This window comes from Macaca nemestrina, chromosome 18 (assembly GCF_043159975.1).
Source record: "Macaca nemestrina isolate mMacNem1 chromosome 18, mMacNem.hap1, whole genome shotgun sequence".
NCBI lineage: Eukaryota > Metazoa > Chordata > Mammalia > Primates > Cercopithecidae > Macaca > Macaca nemestrina.
Window position 1 is genome coordinate 27,195,494 of NC_092142.1, and position 20,232 is coordinate 27,215,725.

General features: G+C 55.5%; 2 protein-coding genes across 5 annotated transcripts; both read right to left on the minus strand.

Annotated features, from left to right (window-relative positions):
- Window positions 1–3,683: 3,683 nt before the first annotated feature.
- Window positions 3,684–9,328, minus strand: LOC105482859 (linker for activation of T cells). Of its 3 annotated transcripts, none has more exons than XM_011743234.2 (12): window positions 8,894–9,328; window positions 8,670–8,697; window positions 8,533–8,567; window positions 8,204–8,285; window positions 7,996–8,057; window positions 7,873–7,902; window positions 7,722–7,785; window positions 7,554–7,648; window positions 4,549–4,611; window positions 4,299–4,364; window positions 4,118–4,205; window positions 3,684–3,950 (listed from the first exon to the last, which is right to left on the minus strand). In XM_011743234.2, exons 1-11 carry the CDS (start codon window positions 8,991–8,993, stop codon window positions 4,126–4,128), a joined length of 705 nt encoding a protein of 234 aa, XP_011741536.1. In that variant the 5' UTR covers window positions 8,994–9,328; the 3' UTR covers window positions 3,684–3,950; window positions 4,118–4,125. The 3 variants fall into 3 exon arrangements, with proteins under 3 accessions (XP_011741536.1, XP_011741535.1, XP_011741534.2); XM_011743233.2 differs by having other exon boundaries at window positions 7,996–8,060; window positions 8,894–9,327; XM_011743232.2 differs by having other exon boundaries at window positions 7,996–8,567; window positions 8,894–8,929.
- A 541-nt stretch (window positions 9,329–9,869) lies between these two features.
- Window positions 9,870–19,330, minus strand: LOC105482861 (SPNS lysolipid transporter 1, lysophospholipid). 2 transcript variants are annotated; one of them, XM_011743235.3, is made up of 13 exons: window positions 19,225–19,330; window positions 18,696–18,987; window positions 18,528–18,593; window positions 16,054–16,190; window positions 14,787–14,938; window positions 14,622–14,688; window positions 12,783–12,928; window positions 12,339–12,494; window positions 11,858–12,047; window positions 11,489–11,554; window positions 11,136–11,234; window positions 10,452–10,623; window positions 9,870–10,208 (listed from the first exon to the last, which is right to left on the minus strand). In XM_011743235.3, the coding sequence occupies exons 1-13, from the start codon at window positions 19,306–19,308 to the stop codon at window positions 10,114–10,116; spliced, it is 1,722 nt and encodes a 573-aa protein (XP_011741537.1). In that variant the 5' UTR covers window positions 19,309–19,330; the 3' UTR covers window positions 9,870–10,113. The 2 variants fall into 2 exon arrangements, with proteins under 2 accessions (XP_011741537.1, XP_011741538.1); XM_011743236.2 differs by having other exon boundaries at window positions 18,696–19,003; window positions 19,225–19,300.
- Between the last annotated feature and the right edge of the window lie 902 nt (window positions 19,331–20,232).

Below are 20,232 nucleotides of genomic sequence, written 5' to 3' on the forward strand. Positions count from 1 at the left end.
TTTAGTAGAGACTGGGTTTCACTATGTTGGCCAGGCTGGTCTTGAACTCCTGACCTCAGGTGATCCACTCACGTTGGCCTCCCAAAGTGCTGGGATTACAGATGTGAGCCACCATGCCTGGCCACACTGTGACTTCTCTGTCTGCTCTTAAGCAGTGGGTGTCTAAGCTGTCTCCAGCTGCAGTCATTACAATGCTGCCCTGCCACAGTCTGCTTGTATCTGCCACTTTGGCCCATGTGCTGGAGTTGGTAAAGGTTTATAACCAGGAATTTTTTTTCTTGAGACGGAGTCTCACTTTGTCACCCGGGCTGGAGTGCAGTGGCGTGATCTCGGCTCACTGCAACCTCCACCTCCTGGGTTCAAGTGATTCTCTTGCCTCAGCCTCCCAAGTAGCTGGGATTACAGGCGCCCGCCACCAAGCCCAGCTAATTTTTGTATTTTTAGTAGAGTCAGGGTTTCAACATGTTGGCCAAACTCCTGACCTCAAGTGATCCGCCCACCTCAGCCTCCCAAAGTGCTGGGGTTACAGGCGTGAACCACTGAGCCCAGCCTGGAGTTGGTGAAGGTGTATACCCAGGAATTTGTTAGGTAAATGGAGACACATGGCTTCAGCTTCACCAGATGTTGCCAGATTGGTTACACTAACAGCCCTTGTTGGTCAACTGTTCTTCGTCTATCAGCCCAGGCACAAAGGTGCCTCTGCTCATGTCTATTTCTTCCAAAGAAAAGGATTTAACTCCACGTGTTGATGGCCAGACTGTCCAGTCCCCTTCCCAGACCCTCCCACCATCTTCTCCAACTGGGCCTTTTCTGAGCTTCCCCATTCAGGGCAGTCAGCACTTTATATAATAATCAGAACAAGTCCGGGCGCAGTGGCTCACGCCTGTAATCCCAGCCCTTTGGGAGGCTGAGGCAGGTGGATCACCTGAGGTCAGGAGTTTGAGACCAGCCTGGCCAATATGGCGAAGCCCCATCTCTACTAAAAATATAAAAATTAGCCGGGCGTGATGGTGGGTGTCTGGCGCCTGTAATCCCAGCTACTTGGGAGGCTGAGGCAGGAGAATCATTTGAACCCATGAGATGGAGGTTGCAGTGAGCTGAGATCCCACCACTGCACTCCAGCCTGGGCCACAGAATGAGACTCTGTCTCAAAACAATAATAATGATAATAATAATCCCAGCTACTTGGGAGGCTGAGGCAGGAGAATCGCTTCAACCCAGGAGACGGAGGTTGCAGTGAGCCAAGATTGCACCACTGCACTCCAGCCTGGGCGACAAGAGCAAAACTCCATCTCAAGAAAATCATCATCATCATCATCATAACGAGGAGGCTGCCAGTCAGAGCAGCAGTGACCCGACGGGACCCACAGCCACAGATCTAATCCCAGGTGTACCTCTTCAGCTGTGTGCCCTTGGGCAAGTCACTTCACCTCTCTGAGCCTGTGTTTCCTCTCCTGCATAATGGGGACACTAAACTGTAACTGACAATAGAGGGGTTATGACGACTGCATGTAATGAGCATGGCGATGCAATGGGCGCTCCCTGAGGAGTCACTGTCACAGGCATGCACCACTGCACCTGGCTGGCCTTGAATGGAGCCGCCGTTATTACCTTTGGAATCCATAGAGAACCACCAACAACTTTTCATCATAGAACAACTTTGGCTGTAGTGACAGATACCCCAAGTAAAGCTGGTTGAAGAAAAACTGCCATTATAGGCCCACGCAGTGCTTCAGATATGTCCAGATTCAGGAGTCTTTTTTTTTTTTTTGAGACGGTCTTACTCTGTCATTCAGGCTGGAGTGCAGTGGCACGATCTCGGCTCACTGCAACCTCCACCTCCCAGGTTCAAGCGGTTCTCCTTCCTCAGCCTCCTGAGTAGCTGGGATTACAGGCACACGCCACCACACCTGGCTAATTTTTGTATTTTTAGTAGAGATGAGGTTTCGTCATGTTGGCCAGGCTGGTCTTGAGCTCCTGACCTCAGGCAATCCACCCGCCTCGGCCTCCCAAAATGCTGGGATTACAGGCGGGAGCCACCACACCGGGCCCAGTTCCGGGAATTCTAATGACACCGTTAGGAAGCTGGCTCTGTCCCTCTCTGGGCCACTCTCGCCTCCACGTTGGCTTCATTCCTAGGTAGGCTCTCCAAGTGGTGGCTCCAGGCCTGCATCCATCCAGCTTAATCACTGCCCGGAAGAGATGGAGCTTCTCCTGCCCAGCACTTCCCGCCTGGATCCCAGGGCTGCTCCTCATTGGCCCAGGCCGGGTCACATGCCCATACCTGAGCCAATCGCAATGGTCAAGGAAAGGATGGTGACCTAGGCCCAGGTCTAGGTCATGTGTTCAACAATCTCCAGGCCAGATGCGATCATTCACCTTAAATCCCAGGGAGACACTGAGCACAGTGGCTCATGCCTGTGATCCCAGCACTTTGGGAGGCCAAAGCAGGAGGATCACTTGAGCTCAGGAGTTCAAGACCAGCCTGGGCAACACAGTGAGACCCCCATCTCTACAAAAAATAAAACATTAGCCGGACATGGGGGTGTGCATCTGTAGTCTCAGCTACTCAAGAAGCTGAGCTGGGAGGGTCACTTGAGCCCAGGAGTTCAAGGCTGCACTGACGCATGATTACATTACTGCATTCCAGCCTGGGCGACAGAGTGAGACCTCATTTCCAAAAAAGAAAAAACAGGCCAGGTGCGGTGGCTCACCCCTGTAATCCCAGCACTTTGGGAGGCCGAGGCGGGTGGGATCACCTGAGGTCAGGAGTTTGAGACCAGCCCAGCCAACATGCTGAAACCCATCTCTACTAAAAATACAAAAATTAGCCGGGTGTGGTAGTGGGGGTCTGTAATCCCAGCTACTCAGGAGGCTGAGGCGAGAGAATTGCTTGAACCCAGGAGGTAGAGGTTGCAGTGAGCCAAGATCGTGCCACTGCACTCCAGCCTGGGTGACAGAGGGAGACCCCATTTCAAAAAAAAAAAAAAAACACAATCTCTAAAACTACATGAAATGAGACTGGGAAAGGAGTGAATCGCGGAGGAAAGCCAGGGTGAAATTCCCAAAATAGGGAAATGGATCCCAGTCAAGTAAAGGCAATAGATGCTCACCATGCCCTTGCTCCACAAGATGAGGTTCACAGACCAGCAGCATCAGAATCACACAGGAGCGGCTCAGAAATGCAAAGTCGCAGGCCACGTCCTAGGCGAACTGAGTCAGAACCCACCCCACAGTAAAGTCTGCTGGTGAGTCACCTACCCATCAAAGTCTCAAAAGTGCTGTGCTGCATATTAACTTCTTCAGTTGCTTAGATGATTTTTTAAGTTCTGTTTTATTGAGAACCACAAAAGGTAAGAACTAAGAGAGTCCTCCCAGGTCATCAGGTCCCATCCCTTGGCCTACGGATGGCGAAACCATTGTCACAGCCAGCAGCTGCCGCGTCCTGGGACTGTCTCATGGGGCGATGTGTCCTGAGCCTCAGCAGTGCCAGCCCAAGTCAGAAGGCCTCATTCAGAAGGGGGGTGTCCCAGCCACTGTCTGCTGTCACTCACAGCACCTGGCTGAGCCCCCATGAAGGATGGAGACCCACAGACACACACACACAGACACAGACACACACACAGACATCTCCAAATCTCTGATTCAGACTCACACACGGGCACACACAGATGCACGCTCAACACAGACACACGCAGGCCTTTATTCTATTACACAGAGCAGGGCTGGGGCCAGGGCAGGTCATTGTTGTCAGGCTGCGTCAGAAGGTGCAGAGTGTTCGGGGGACACAGGCCGAACCGCAAAGTGGTAATAAGTTACGGGGGGATTTCTCAGGCTGTTGTCAGGCTGGAGCAAGGGCAGGACGCCATGTGAGGACCCCAGAGCCACTTCCAGCTGTCCAGCTCCAGCCATCCCAGACAAGCTTGGTTCCAGGACAGACTTGGCCTCCACTGAAACACACCAGGGCAGGGAGGGATATGGATCAGGAGGCTGATGGGGATCTGCAGGTACCCAGAGACAGAGGGACAAGCCGGAGGTAGGGTTGGGCAGGGGTCCTGGAGGGAGGGAATAGAGGCTGCGGGCTCCGGACAGGGTGGGGACAGGGCAGGCCTCTCACCCAGGCCCTCAGTTCAGCTCCTGCAGATTCTCGTAATCTGGAGCCCCCTCTTCCTCCACTTCCTCCGCCTTCTGGGAACTCAGGGCGGCTGTAGGGGAGGGGAGGTTGGTCTCCAGCTTGCAAGCTATCCCCCCAAGCCCAAGGCAGCTACCCCAGCTCCTGCGCCTCCCGCAGCACACACCAGGCTCAGTCTTAGCCGCTCCGGGATGCAGCTCCTGGGACACATTCACATACTCCCGGCTGCCATCTGTGGAGACAGATCAGAAGGAGGGGCAGCCATGCAAAGGGGTCAGGAGGGCAAGAGAGCAGGGGGAGGCCCAGACAGAGGGGGCAGAGGGTGTGGGCAGTCCCAGGGTGGGGTCTGGTCACATTGAGAGCATGGTGGGGTGGCGGGGTGCAGGGGCAGGCACCGAGGAGCACCGGTCACTCACCTAGAGACGCTTCTGCGCTCTCCCCGCTCTCCGGAACGTTCACGTAATCATCAATGGACTCCACTGTGGGAAAGCCAGCCCCACCTCAGCACTGTGACCAGAGACCCTTGGCCACAGGTTCCCAGAGAACCCCCAGCCTCAGTCACCCCCAACAGTAGACCCCAGAGGCTCCCCACACAGCCACCCCCATTAGCCCCACAGAATGGAGAGCGGGCACTCCAGGCTGGCAAGGATGGTGTTGGTGATGGTGATGGTGGCCTAGACAAGGCGAGGGCTGTGGAGAGCGGGGGAGGAGGTCCACTTGACCGGGACTGAGGAGGGTTCACGAAGGGTCAGGCCCCAGCACAGCCCCTAGGCTGGGGAACAGGGACGGAGTATGGCTCGGAGCAGTAGGAGTTTGGTGGCATGTGTGGAGGGGACATGACACACTTGGCCCAGCAGGAACCTCTTCCTCCCTAACCCCCATCCCCGCCCGCCCCCTGCCAGCCACTGCCTGTGTCCCACTCCCATATCAGACCCTCATGGCGCCTGTCACCATCCATGTTATTTGGGGGTTTTGTTTGTTTTTGTTTTTCTTGAGACACGGTCTCGCTCTGTTGCCCAGGCTGGAATGCAGTGGCGCAATCTCGGCTCACCGCAGCCTTGACCTCCCAGACTCAGATGATCTTCCCACCTCAGCTCCTACCAGGCCAGGCTAAATTTTGGCTTTTTTGTAGAGACAGGGTCTCCTTATGCTGCCCAGGCTGGTCTTGAACTCTTGGGTTCAAGTGACCCACCCGCCTCAGCCTCCCAAAGTCCTGGGATCACAGGTATCAGCTACCATGCCTGGTTATTTGGTTCTTTTATTTTATTTATTTATTTGTTTTTGAGATGGAGTCTCCCTCTGTTGCCCAGAGGGCTGGAGGGCAGTGGTGTGATCTTGGCTCACTGCAACCTCTGCCTCCCGGTTCAAGCAATTCTCCTGCCTCAGCCTCCTGAGTAGCTGGGATTACAGGCGCCCGCCACCACGCCCTGCTAATTTTGGTATTTTTAGTAGAGACGGGGTTTCACCATGTTGGCCAGGTCGGTCTTGAACTCCTGACCTCAGGTGATCCACCCACCTCCCAAAGTGCTGGGATTACAGGCGTGAGCCACCATGCCCAGCCTATTTGGTTCTCTTATGTGTTTCATGTTTGTTTTTGAAGACCGCCCCGGTTCAATCCCAGCTCCAGTACTAACCAACCACATAACCTCAGCCAAGGGACCTTACCTCTCTGTGCCCTAGTTTTCTCCTCTGTAAAATAGGACCTGTGACATAACAGTGCTGTTAAACAGATAAACCCTACATCACACAAAGGGGGACAATTGGAGCACAGGAGGGCGAGGGCAGGCCCGGGAGCTCCAGGGCGGTGAGGTTAGTGAGTGAACATATGTCAGACTCAGCAAGGCATGCAGGAGGCCCTCGGTGAATCTTAGCTATTTTATCTTTTTTTTTTTTTTTAAAACACTCTGTTACCCAGGCTGGAGCACAGTGGCATGATCTCGGCTCACTGCAACTTCCGCTTCCCGGGCTCAGGTGATCTGCCCATCTCAGTCTCCTGAGCAGCTGGGACTACAGGCATGTGCCACCACGCTTGGTTAATTTTTTTTTTTTTTTTTTTTTTTTTTGAGACGGAGTCTCGCTCTGTCGCCCAGGCTGGAGTGCAGTGGCCGGATCTCAGCTCACTGCAAGCTCTGCCTCCCGGGTTTTTACGCCATTCTCCTGCCTCAGCCTCCCGAGTAGCCGGGACTACAGGCGCCCGCCACCTCGCCCGGCTAGTTTTTTGTATTTTTTAGTAGAGACGGGGTTTCACCGTGTTAGCCAGGATGGTCTCGAACTCCTGACCTCGTGATCCGCCCGTCTCGGCCTCCCAAAGTGCTGGGATTACAGGCTTGAGCCACCGCGCCCGGCCAATTTTTTTTTTTATGTTTTGTAAAGATGAGGTTTAACCATGTTGCTCAGGCTGGTCTTGAACTCCTGGACTCAAGCAATCCTCCCGCCTCGGCCTCCCAAAGTGCTGGGATTACAGGAGTAAGCCACCATGCCCAGCCAGCTATTTTATCAGGACAGTCTGTCTCCTTAACTGTTATATCCATAGCATTAGCCCAGCAGAGGCACACAGTAAACGCTGAATGAATGAATGAATGAATGAATGAATGAATGAATGAAAAGAAGTACTTGGATAGACAGTCGGGAGCTCAGGAGAGAGCAAACTGGGAATTTGGATGGCAAACAAAGCCAGGGTGTAGAAGTGATAGCCCAGGACAAGTATACACAGAGAGAACAAAGCAACAGAAATCTAAAGAATGTCAGATATTGGGGAAAGCCCAGAGGATGTGAACAGGCAGGATGAGACCATAAGGAAGGGTGAAAAGCAGCTCAAAGGAAACAGGGCAGTGCAGGAAGCAGAAAAAAACTGACAAACACACACAGACACATAAGACAGCCTCTAATTAATATCCTTAGAGATGTACAAGATGGTATTGCCTCCGTGAAACAAGAACAGAGGCTATAAAAAAAGAACAGTCAGAGAACAAGAAAGAGCTTCTGGATAGCAGAAATAAAATTGCAGTGGAAGGGTTGAAGAATAAAGTCAAGGAAATTTCCCAGATGATAAAAGGAAAGGATACAGAGTTAGGAAAGGAGAGAAAGTTAAGAAAATCAGAACAGGCCCGGGCATGGTGGCTCACACCTGTAATCCCAGCACTTTGGGAGGCCAAGGTGGGAGGATCACTTGAGCCCAGGAGTTTAAGGCCAGCCTGGGCAACATAGTGAGACCCTGTCTCTACAAAAAAATGTTTTAAATAAGCTAGATGTGGTGGCAGGCGCCTGTAATCTCAGCTACTTGGGAGGCTGAGGCTGAATAGCTGACTTGGGAGGATCACTGGAGCCTAGGAGTTCAAGGCTGCAGCGAGCTACAATGGCACCGCTGCACTCCAGCCTATCCCTAAAAAAATTAAATAATAAAAACAAATGCCTGACTCACTGGAGAAGGCACTGTCTCGGAGGCCAGGGGTGCTGAGTGCAGTAGCTGATGGGGCGGCAGTGCTAGCGGCCGGAGTGCTGTCGGGAAGCACCACCCTGAAAAGAAGTGAAAAGGGCCGGTAAGCGAGGCCGCTAGCCCTAACCTCCCACCTCCCACTTGGCCACTCACAGGTAGCCCGGATTGTGATAGTCGTCCTCATCCTCATCCTCATCCGCATCCTCACAGGCTGGTTCTGGGGGTAACGACACAGGGGTCAGCCTAGCCCAGGATGGGCCCCAGCCTCCCTACCCAACCCAGGCACCTCGGATCCCAGACGCACCCTCGTTCTCGTAGCTCGCCACACTGTTGGCTTCAAAAAGAGGGCAAGAGGGAGACTGAGTCAGCTTAGGCCAGGCCTATCTTCTGCCCAGCCCCGGCCTCCTGAGTGCTTCCCCACACTTACCACCATCGGAATCCCGCCTGGAAGATGGTGTCCGGTGGGAGCCCCCAAGGGGCTGCGGGGATCTTCTGGGAGTCAAAGGTGAGGGGTCATGCCTGAGGTGGGACTCAGGGGGCCACAGCAGTTGCAAAAGGGAAAGGGGCCCCCAATCCAAAAAAGTGAGGGGGTGGAGAGTAGAGTTTGGAGGGATAAGGGCTGAGCAGCTACTCACGGGATGGGGAGCAGGTCTGGCTGGTTCAGGGGTGGGTAGGAGGTGACAGGCGGGTAGGCAGGTGGCCAGGGGGCGACTGTGTCTGAGGACACAGAACCAAGTTGAAAGAAGGACTCCAGACATCGTCAAGGCCTCAAAGAACAGACTATGCCCCTGAAACCCCCGCACCCTGGACAGGCCTGGGGGAGCCATCTCCCCTCCTCCCAGCTCAGGTCAAGGCCATGTGGGCAGCCCCAGGGCGGTGGGGGAAGGCTGAAGGTTCACGCTCACTTCCACACCAGGGGACCCTCTCCCTGGAACCTGAGGCAGGGGATCCTCCTTGTACTCACGAGGCCGTTTGATCTGGATGCCCCTTGGATACAAACTGGTAAAGGAGACACAGCTTGGGGATGGGGCTGGGAGAAGCCCCAGCCCTGCCCCGCCATGGGATGTGGAGGGAGACCCAGGGCGGCCAGGGCGGACTCACCTATCTGAGGATGCGCTGTCATAGGAGCCTGGGAAAGACAGGGCTGGTGAGGCAGGAACAGGGGGTGCTTAGGGCAGAAGGTGCTGGGGTCCAGGGACTCTCAGACGTGCTGGGATCAGGACGGAGGCAGGGACAGAGCCAGGACAGACACAGCGGCTGGGAGTGGAATGAGGATCCCGTCGGTGTGCCTGGGCCGCAGGTACCCCCACCAGTTTCCCACTCACCTGGCAATCTGTGGCAGTGCACACACAGTGCCATCAACACGGCCAGGATGGGCAGCAGCAGGAGCCCCAGCACGCAGGGGACAAGGATGGCCTCCTCCATCTGCAGGGGAGCTCAGAGCAGGCCGGCTGCACCCCCAGGCCCCTCAAGGGCAGAGCCAAGGCCAGACAAAGATGGGGTGAGGACCGGGTGAGGACCAGGCCCAGCAGGGGGCAGGGGGAAGGTAGGCACCAGGTGATGGGGGAGCCCAGGAGGAGGCGGCTGTGCCCTCCCCGGGGCTCCCAGGATGGGTCCCCTCTTTTACTGGGTTGAGTGGGCGTCCAGCTGGCTGTGGAAAGTCCCTGCTCCCAGGGTGGTCAGACCAGGGCCTGCGCTGAAGTCGGGGGATCCAGCCACCCCTGCGTCCCAGCCCTACCTGCCCCTCCTCGGCGCCCGCCTCTCCCTGTGCCCGCCCTCCCACCCGCCTGCGGCAGGAAGCTGTGGTGAGCGCCGGGCGAGGGCAGGAAATCATCAAGCTCTCAGCCGGCTGCACCCGCCCCCTTCCTACCCCACCCCACCAGTGGGGAGGGGGCAGGAGGAGGCCCGGAGCCACCCCAGGCACTCACCAAGGGTCTGCTGGCCCCCCCGAATGGGGACAGCCACCTGCCAGCTGGCAGTCGTGGCCTTCACATCCAGGACCCGGGGAGGCAGCAAGCAGGGAGGCCCTGACAGCGGGAATTCTGGGGTACAAAGGGCAGTGCCCACCCCCACCTCAGCCAGGCCTGCGGGGCAAGGGACAGGCTCCAGAGAAGCAGGGGCGTGACTCACAGTCACACTGAGCCAGCTCACTGGGAGGAGAGCAGTCCCCCATCTCAGTCACTCAGCCTAGAAGGGCAGAGACTCACCCAGAGTCCCAAGGAATGACCCACAATCTTCGGGATGAAGACGGGGTACAAGATCAGAGGCCACCCAGAGAAAGACAAGAGCAGGCACCCGGGGTCTGGCTACAAATTTTATTCCGTTACAAATAGCACCGAGCCCCTGGGGCTGCCCCTGTGGAGGGGGATCCCCCTCCTGGACCCCCACCTTCTCCCCTGAGCTGCCCATATAGTGTCTGGGAGCTGGGACATGGCCCAGGGTCCCACTGGAAGCTGGGCCAGGCCAAGAGGTTAGGCTCAGGCCCTTCGTGGGGTGGGCCCAGGGCCAGCTGTGGCAGATGTGCAGGCAGGTGAGCGGCGGCCTCTCAGATGAGCACGCTGGCCACGGGCACGCGAGTGGAGCGGCCCCGCTGGGGCACCACAATCTGGTCGTCTGTGGGCCCTGCTTCATGCAGCAGGCCTGCGGGGGGAGGGTCAGAGCCAGGGTGAGCTGGACGGACAGACAGACAAAGCCAGAGAAGGGCAAACAGGCAGCGGGAAATGGATGGGGCAGTCACAGAGCCACCCGAGGGGTGGATGCAGACTGGAGGCCAAACAAGGCAAGAGCTGTGGACTTAGCTGCTGGGTGCACAGGAGTGGGCAGACAGATGGACGGACAGACAGGCAGATCAAGAAGCTGGCCCAGGCACAGCTCCTAACTGACCCTGCACGTGCAGCTGCGCCCGCCGGCGGTCGCCCTCAATGAAGATGGCGGTGCCCAGGAAGGCTGCGCCACCCAGTGCCCCGACAAATGCGCAGAGCATGAGCGAGAACTGCAGAGCCCGGAACTCGGACAAGAAGGAGGGTGGCCAGTTCCGGCGCAGGCGGTCAGAGATCTGCAGGGAGAGGAGACAGGAAAGCCTGGGAAGTCAGCCTCACAGATGAGCCAGGGAGGGCACGCCCCTGAGCTCCAGGGAGAAAGACAAGTGGAGCCCAGGAAAGGGAAGGAGGTTTGAGCCAGACGCAGTGGCTCATGCCTATCATCCCAGCTACTCGGGAGGCTGAGGTAGGAGGATCGCTTGAGCCCAGGAGGTCAAGGCTGCAGTGAGCCGTGATCGTGCCACTACACTGCAGCCTGGGCAACAGAGTGAGGTCTTGTCTCAGGAAAAAAAGAAAAAAGAAAGGGGGAGTCTGGACCACCAGGGTGAGGTCCCTGGCCTTACTGGTAGAAATATTCAAAGACAAAATCTTTCTCCTCCAGCTGACAATGGAAGGTGAGAAGTGCCCAGCACACAGGACACAGACTTCACTAGGGCCAGGCTGTCTGATCCAGTCCAGGCTCAGGCCACCAGCCAGGTCTGGAAATGTAAGTTCCCCTACCCTGTGCCAGCCAAGAAACAATGCTCACCAGGCCAATGAGGTAGGGGCTCCCAGCGTCGCCCAGCAGGTGGGACAGCACGATCTGGAAGGCCTCGGCGGTGGAGCGTCGCGTAGGGATCACCACGTACTATGGAGGAGTTGGTGGAGCTCAGTGGGTGCTCTGGGCTCCAGGGGGCAGGAGACCACCAAGGGTCCGCCTAGGCCGGGGTCAGAGGTGTGCCTGGGGTTGAGGTCACAGGGCAGGCCAGGGGTCTGCCACAGATGTTATTTTTTGTAGAAGGTAGGTTGAGGCTGGGCTTTGAGGGGTAAAGGCAACACTCCTGACCCCAACCCTGCTCTCATCAGCCTCTGGGCTGACACTGGAGCTGCCCAGCGACTCACCAGCAGAATGTCGGCCACGATGGCCCAGTTCATGGAGAGGAGGGTCTCTCCAATGAAGATGAAAATCTGTGGAGAGAGGGTGGGGGGTTCATGGCAGTAAGGGCAAACACATGGAAAGTTGACCATGTTCCCAGCTCATCTATTAACTAATTTAATCCTCACAACACCCCAGTGAGACAGGTGCTACTGATATTCCCATTTTACACATGACGAAACTGAGCACAGAGAGGTTAAGTTACTTGTCCAATGTCACACAGCTGGGAAGCGACAAAGCTGTGATTCAAAACCAGGCATTCCAGTGGCCATTACACTGACTGCTCCTCCACCCTGGACCCATGCCATTCCCCTTGACACCTGCTGGCTACTCACATAAGTGGCCACAATGCTACCACGGGCGCAGGCAAGGGACAGGAAGAGGAAGGGTGCAGAGCCCAGGAGGCCAGCGGCACAGACCAGGGGATCAGCCCGAGGATTGGAGTGGCGGAGCCGGCGGCTGATCTCCACGCCCAGGCCCACGCCCAGGACTCCGGTGAGGCAGGTGATGAGCCCAAAGATGAGGCTGAGGGTGAGGGAAGGGAATGGGGGTTTGTCTCTCTGCCTGCCAAGCCCCCTACGCTGTCCATCCTAGCCACCCTCACAACCAAGGTCCCTACAGACACATGGTTCGCATAGCCCTAAGTGGCAGACATCATCCCATCACTTATTTCCCAGACCAGGAAATAGGAGATTCCAGGAGAGCAGGCAGCTTGTGAAGTCAGGAGTCAAACTCCCTGCCTGGGTCTGAGCCACAGATGCTCTTCACTCCAGCCCTGCCACCCACAGGCCCCCCGGCATAGCCCCATCTGGGCACCTGTCAGAGGAAGAGCAGGAGTCTCCGGGAAGGCAGGGTGGGGTCTCCCCAAGGACCACGCGGGAACGCAGCAGGAATGCCGGAGCCCACAGAGCCAGGGAGCCCGTGACAAAGGCCACAGCAGTGAAGCCCAGGGAAGACAGGACGAAACTAGGACTGCAGATAGTTGGGAGGGAGAGAGTAAGACCCCATGGAGGTGTCCAGGGCGGAGGGGACCTCTCTTCTCCCTTCCTGGCTTATTTTAGTAAGGTCACAACACCATGTGCAGAGGCGGTTCTGGCTCCCAGGATCTGGGCCTGTAATTCAAGCAGCTGCCACAAGGGGGCAGTAACGACCGAATTCCTGGCCTTGGGGTGTGGCCAGGAACAGGAACATCCCCACTTAAACTTCAAACCAGACGCCAGGGGGGCCTCAGATGGTGGTCTAGGGTGGGGATAAACTCACTTTCTTGCCAGAGCCCTCAGATCTGCCCACCACGAGGTGGGGTTCAGGGGTGGCGAATCTGAGTGGCGCTCCACAGCTCCCCTTGGCGGCTCCCGCACTACCAGGAACAGCAGCAGAACGGCCACCACTCCTAGACCCGGTGTCACCTGGGAGACAGAGGGCTTCAGGATAGGCACAGGCAGAGACACACTTAAGCCCTGGGCTGGGGGAGAGTGTGGGGTGCAATAACTCCAGCCTGAGACCTAAAATACCCAGTTAAGTGCCTGCTCTAAGAAGCCAAACCTGCAATTTGGGGGAAGGGGGCTGCCACTAGGGTCCACCCTATTTTTGCAAGCCTAGCTTTGCTTCCTTTTTGGTAATTTTCTTGTGGGAAACCAGTACCCCTACTTCTCTCAATCCACTTGGTTTAAATAGGTTCCCAGGCTTGGCCAACAAGAAGACTGTTAACCACCCCAGCCTCGGTGACAGATTCTGCAGAGGTATGTGACACATGTTCATCTAGTCAGACACTATCCTGGAAACACGGCCCCAGGGTCCAAGATGCCAATGTTGCTAAATGGAAAGATAACCATCTGGAGCTCTCACGTCCTTAAGAATGATGTTAACACAGAGGAAAGTAAAGCTCAGAAGAGAACGGCAGTGTAGGAGCCCTAGATCCAGCTTTACCTGACTGAAGCTCACCTGGGACTTTCAGGAAGAAAGTCAAGACAGCCCCTTTAGGGGGCTTACAGTTTTACAATGGGCTTCCGTCACCCGCACGCAAGAATTCTGTCTAGCACATGGCTTCCAGGTAAGGGCAGCCAGCCTCCTGCAGGCTCAGCAGAATGAGTGCTGCCTCAAAAAAGGGGTGTTTGGAGCCAGGCGCATGGCTCACACCCGTAAGCCCAGCACTTTAGGAGGCTGAAGCAAGAGGATTGCTTGAGGCCAGGAGTTCAAGACCAACCTTGAACTGGGCAACATACAAAGACTCCATCTCTACAACAACAAAAAAATGTGTGTGTGTGTGTGTGTGTATGTGTGTGTGTGTGTGTAATGACATGATCTCTGCTCACTATAACCTCTGCCTCCCAGGTTCAAGTGATTCTCCTGCCTCAGCCTCCCGAGTAGCTGGGATTCCAGGCATGCGTCACCATGCCCAGCTAATTATGCATTTTTAGTAGAGACAGGGTTTCGCCATGTTGGTCAAGCTGGCCTCAAACTCCTGACCTCAGGGGATCCACCCACCTCAGCCTCCCAAAGTGCTGGGATTACAGGCGCAAGCCACCACACCTGGCAAAATTTTGTTTTTTTTGAGACGGAGTCTCACGCTGTCACCCAGGCTGGAGTGCAGTGGCGCAATCTCAGCTCGCTGCAACCTCCGCCTCCTGGGTTCAAGTGATTCTCCTGCCTCAGCCCCCCGAGTAGCTGGGATTACAGGCATGCACTACCACACCCAGCTAATTTTTGTATTTTTAGTAGAGACAGGGTTTCACCGTGTTGGCTAGGCTGATCTTGAATTCCTGACCTCAAGTAATCCACCTGCCTCAGCCTCCCAAAGTGCTGGGATACAGGTGTTAGCCACCACACCCAGCCTACAAAAAGAAAAAGTTTTTTTAATTAGCCAGGCATGGTGGCGGGCACCTATAGTCCCAGCTACTTGGGAGGCTGAAGTGGGAGGATCACTTGAGCTCAGGAGTTCCAGGCTGCAGTGAGCTATGACTGCACCACTGCACTGCAGCCTGGATGACACAAGACCCTGTCTCTTAAAAGAAAAATGGGCAGTGGGAAGGGGTTTGAAGGTAGGAAACAGGGATCAGTGAGAATGTCACTGACCTACCCCCAGGCCAAGACCAGACTCACCCTCAGAGCCCAGTGCCAGTCCCCAGCCATATCCTTCACTTTGGAGCCTGCAATGTAGCCCAGACCACTATGGGAGGGAGAGAAGGGAAAAAGTGGGGACAGCCAGTCAGTCCAGTCCTCCACGCCAGGCCCTTCTGCCTTCCCCCAGGCCCCAGGCCTGCTCACCTGCCCACCGGAATGGCAAAGTAGAAGATGCTGAGCATCCGGCTCCGCTGGTCGGCCACAAAGAGGTCGGCAATGAGAGTGGGCGCAATGGTGGAATAACTGGCCTCCCCGACCCCCACCAGGCCCCGGGTCAGGAGGAGCAGCCAGAAATGCTGGGGAGAGAGACCGGGGAGAGGTGGCACCCCAGCCTGCAGCCAGCCTCCGGGCTACCTCACCAGCCCGCTCCCGAGAGGCAGCAGGGATGGCGGGAGACGCCTGGGTTTTAGAATCACACAGACCTGGGCTTGCATCCTGGCTCCACCACTTACTAGCTGCGATTTGGGGAAAATAACTTAACCTCTCTGAGCCTCAGCTTCCTCATCTGCAAAAGGAGGATAACAACAACTTTTCACAGAGTTATTGCAAGGACTAGACAATAAAAGATCTAAATAAGACAACCCCTGCTTGCCTGGTAGGGGAAAGTTTTTTAATTTTTTTTAAATGAATAATGACCTTAGATGGCAGTTTATGTGTCTACCAAAGACACCTGAAGCTAAGGATGGGTCCAGTCACCCAAGGAAAATACGTAGGTCCTGGGGCTGAGGACAGAGTTCCAGGATGGAGTGAGAACAGGCAGAGGAGACTTCAAAGGAACAAAGAAGCAACAGCCAGGGAGGCAGGAGGAAAACCAGAAAAGTGTGGCATCGCAAAGGTAGGAGAGTTTCAGGAAGGAAGAATGGGTCAACAGCGCCAGAAGCTCCCAGGGGACCTAGCACGAACAGGGCCAGGAAGTTGGAGCTGTGTTTAGCAACCAGGAGGCCACTGTTGACTTTGGCAAGAGCAGGGTCCATGGAGTGGTGGGAGTAGAAGTTAGCGGCAGCGCTCGAGGGGTGAGCAGGCGTGAGGAAGTGCGGGCAGAGTGATGGCATCTCCCCAGCCGCTCTTTCACCCACACTGGCGCCACGCTCTTGGGGCCCTTCAGGAAGTCTGATCAGGAAGGAGAGGAGGGAGAGAGGGCAGGCCAGGTAGGGTTTGGAGTGTTTAGGTATGGAGTAGAAGGAGTCAGTGGTCAAGGGAAGAGGGGATGATGGACAGAGAACGCTCTGGAAGAAAAGGGGAGAGGATGGGGTGGGGCAGGTTAACTCAGGCAAGGAAGGGTATAAAATGGCATGGACCAGGGAAACTGCAGGAGTCCCTGAGGCCCAGTCTGCCATGGCTCCAAGGAGCAGCATCAGAGACTGACAGGGAGTGGGTGTGGGCAGAAGCGGGAGCCAGCTCGGTGCCTCACCTCTCCGGGGATGAAGGATGACCCCAGTGTCACCAGGGACCAGAAGGCAATGCCCCCGCACATGAGATACTTCCGATTGTACCTGTCACCCAGGTAGCCAAACACAGGTGCCAACACCATGTAACTGGAGATGAACACTAGGGGGAAGGAGAGAGTCACAGCTCAGTCCAGGTACCCCTACCTCCCACTCCCACCCCAGCTGGAACCACTAAAGCACAAGAGATGCCCACCTTCTCCTCACGGAATTCACAACACCCCCACATCCCAGCCTGAATCCCATCAGAGCTTCCTGCCAGGCGGACACTCCAGCTCCATCCTGAACACCTTTCCAAATTTCCCATTGTACATGGATGGTCCCACTACTTGTCAGTTCCTCCCACCTAGCCAAGACAAGCTCCAAACTCCATATATACCATGGCTCACAATGCCCCCGTCCGATCTAGCCCCTCCTACCTCTCCAAACTCATGGTCAGCCTTTTTCCCTTCCTCTCTCTGCATCCCAATGGCCCAATTGTCAAGGTCAATACCACTAGGGGTTTGCGCACCTGCTGTCTCCTCTATCAAGGACATTCTCTCCTCTCCCCTGAAACTTCACAGAGCATAGTTCCTTCAGGTTCCAGCTCAGACACTTGCCCAGGGCCAAGGGTCAAGCATGCCCAGGTGAGCATACATCCAGTCCCGACTCTCACATTTACTGTTTTCTCTTGTTTTTTTTAGACAAAGTCTCGCTCTGTTGCCAAGCTGGAGTGCTGTGGCGTGATCTCGGCTCACTGCAACCTCTGCCTCCTGGGTTCAAGCGATTCTCCTGCCTCAGCCTCCCAAGCAGCTGGGACTACAGGGGCATGCCACCAGGCCCAGCTAATTTTTGTATTTTTAGTAGAGATGATGTTTTACCATGTTGGTCAGGATGGTCTCAATCTCCTGATCTCATGATCCGCCAGCCTCAGCCTCTCAAAGTGCTGGGATTACAGGCATGAGCCACAGTGCCTGGACTATTTTCTGTTACATAATACTTATCCCTATGGGAAAACTGTCCCACTTTAGTTTAGGGTTTTACTGACTGTTGCTCCCTCATGGATAGCATACCATCAGCTCCCAAGGCAAGGTCCTTGCCTGTATTGGCCATGACTGTGCTTCTTTCACTCATTTAACACACAGCCTAGTGCAAAATAGGTGCTCAATAAGCATGTGCTGAATTAAAAAGTGAATAAATGCAGCTGCCTAGAAAGAGCTGCTGCTCTAACTCAACACTTCTTCAGAGATTTGAAGACCTTGCCCTATGATCCCATTCTCATTGCTCCAGACTTCACCTCAAATACCTCCAGTTCCTCACTGGCCTGGAGTAAAGAAAAGAACACTGCAAGACCTGGTTTCAAATTCCTGTTCTGCCTCCAACTGGTGGTGTGACCCTGGGCAAGTCTTAACTCTTCTCCAAGCCTCAGTTTCTTTATAAGCTGTAGATATCACTACCTACTTCCTCTATAAAATAGGAACAATAATACCTGTTTTTGGCTGATGGAAGGATTAGAAGACAAGGAGCATAAAAGTTCTTAGCAAAGTCCTACAGATGTAATCATCACTTCCTCCAGGCCTGGCACACAATGAGTACTCAGAAATGGTTGAGAAATGAAGGAAGGAAGGAAGAAAAAGAGAGCTTGACTCTAGCTTTGCCTCTCCCACAAGCCCCAGAGTTGTGAACAAGTAAAACGCACCTCTCCCCATTCCAGACACCCTCTCCTGCCTTTATTTATTTATTTATGAGATGGAGTCTCGCTCTGTCACCCAGGCTGGAGTGCAGTGGTGCGATCTAGGCTCACTGCAACCTCTGCCTCCTGGGTTCAAGTAATTCTCATGCCTCAGCCTCCCAAGTAGCTGGGATTACAGGCGCCTGCCACCAAGCCCGGCTAATTTTTGTATTTTTAGTAGAGATGGGGTTTCGTCATGTTGGCCAGGCTGGTCTTGAACTCCTAACTTCAAGTGATCCACTCATCTTGGCCTCCCAAAGTGCTGGGACTACAGGCGTGAGTCACCGCACCCTACCCTCCTGCCATTATTTACTGGGTATCTACTATCTGCCAAACACTGCACTAGGCCCTTCACAGGCAATCTTTCAGTTAATCTTCACATCAGTCCTAAAAGATGATTTGTGTTATTACTCGTTCCATCTTATAGACAAGGAAAATGAGGCTTAGAGAGGTTGAGTGCCTTGCCTACCATCACACAAGAAGTGGAAGAGCTGAGATTTAAACCCAGGTCTGTCTTCACCTGGGTGAAGTTATACTTAGTTATACTAAACTGACTCCCTCTTTAAATGTAGTGCCCCAGCTGACCCCCGAGCGACATCAGGGCCATCACCTCCCCTCACTGGCCACAAAACCTCCATTAATGAGCCCCCAGGCAGGAAAGCATGTGGTCCCAGTTGGGACAGAACAGAAAGAGGAGCGGCTGTGTGACCAGGAGGTGTCCCCACTCACCAGTCTGGATAAGCCCAGAGCTACTGTCTCCGATGTTGAAGAACTGCTCGATATCGGGAAGGACGCCTGAGAAGGAAAAAATTCAGGATGGTCCGGCAAAGCAGCGCCACCCTCGGGACCCTGGCTCCCCTCTCCTAGACTACCTTCCTCCCAGAAGGGAGTCCCTACCAGCCACGGTGAAGCGGTCCATGTAGTTCAGGAGATTGATGTAGCACAGCACCGCCACTATGAGAGCCGAATGGCCAGGAGACAGGCCGGTGATGCGCTGCAGCCCCTCCTGGTCCGGGACCTCGGGCTCCTCGGACTTCGGGTTCCCCATGGACCCTGGCAACCCCGGGTTGCCAGGCACTGGCCCGTCGTCCGGGTCATCCGCCTGGCTGAGGAAGGGCGCGGTGTCGGACCCGGCCATGGTCCCGGGGGGCCGCGCCCGCCCGCGCTCCGGTCCCACCGACGATCCCACCTGCGAGGGGAGGAGGCTGGAGAAAGGAGGATAGACTGAACCCAGGCGAGGGAAGTGCGCCCGGAGACGGGGAGCTTGCCCCGAAGCACAGAGCACGACTGAGAAGGGACCCGGGCCCTTTCACGCCTCCCCGTCTCAGTAGACACACAGCGCGGAGGGGACGTGCGGAATACACGTGAAGCTGGGGACAGGAGCGGGCTGAGGAGGGCACGATCCCGCGCTGAGGCCACCCCTCACCCGGGATAGGAGCCCGCTGCACTTGCTGTCGCTCAGCCCCGGCGCTGCACCACGGCAGCCGCCATGTTGCTCAAAGCCGGTCATGTGACGCGGGAGCCCGGGTGGAGGGGTTCCCACGGGCAAGCCCTCGACACGTGACCTGCCATCCGACTACGGAAGCTTCTTGGGCGTTCTGCCCGGGCTCACACGTCCTGTGGCGGCCGACCGGTCGCCGGAGTAACCAGGAGTCTTCCCAGATCCTGCGGTCCCTGGAGCGTCAAAAAGGGCGTCTCGGTGACTTGGTGGAGTCGCCTGCCCTTCCGAATTTCAGCTGTCTTATCTGGAACCCCCACGTGGCAGACTGCTTCTTCATCAAACGGGATAATGGGGTCTCAAAAGGTTTTGGAAGCAGTAGATACCTCTAAAAACCAAGGAGCAGCCCTAGTTCTCGGGAACCATCCTCTCTTCCTCCCAGGGTCTGGTTGGAGGCTTTTTACGCTCAGTAAAAGATGGATGGATGGATAGATGGATGGATGAAGCTTGAGCAGCGCGATGGATGGGAGGGATGGAGGGACGGACGGAGCTTGAGCAGCGCCCCGCCCTTTGTTGAGATTCTCCAACCCTGCTAGCCTTGTAAACTCCTGAACCTTCACCGTGGACACTTAAATACCTATTAAAGGAAGCGTCTCCACCCGCCCCTCCTGTAGCATGTTTTTCCTCACTCCAGTCGGGATTGCAGCCCTTCAGCGGAGCCTCCGGTGGGCTTTTGTAGGGCAGGAAGGGACTCCGAGCCTAAGGAGACTCCCGCTACAGGACTGGGGTCAAAGGGATAACTTGGAGTGATTCTTTAGTGGCACCCTATAATCTCCAAGGTACATCTAATAAACAGGCACTCTAAATAAAATTAGTATAGTTCTGTGCAAATACAGCTTGAAGACCCAGCTTTCAACCAGCCCTTGAAGCCCCTCTACTGAAATTCTGGAATCTCGTGGGGAGAGCATCCCCCCACCCCAAAACGCCTTATTAGAA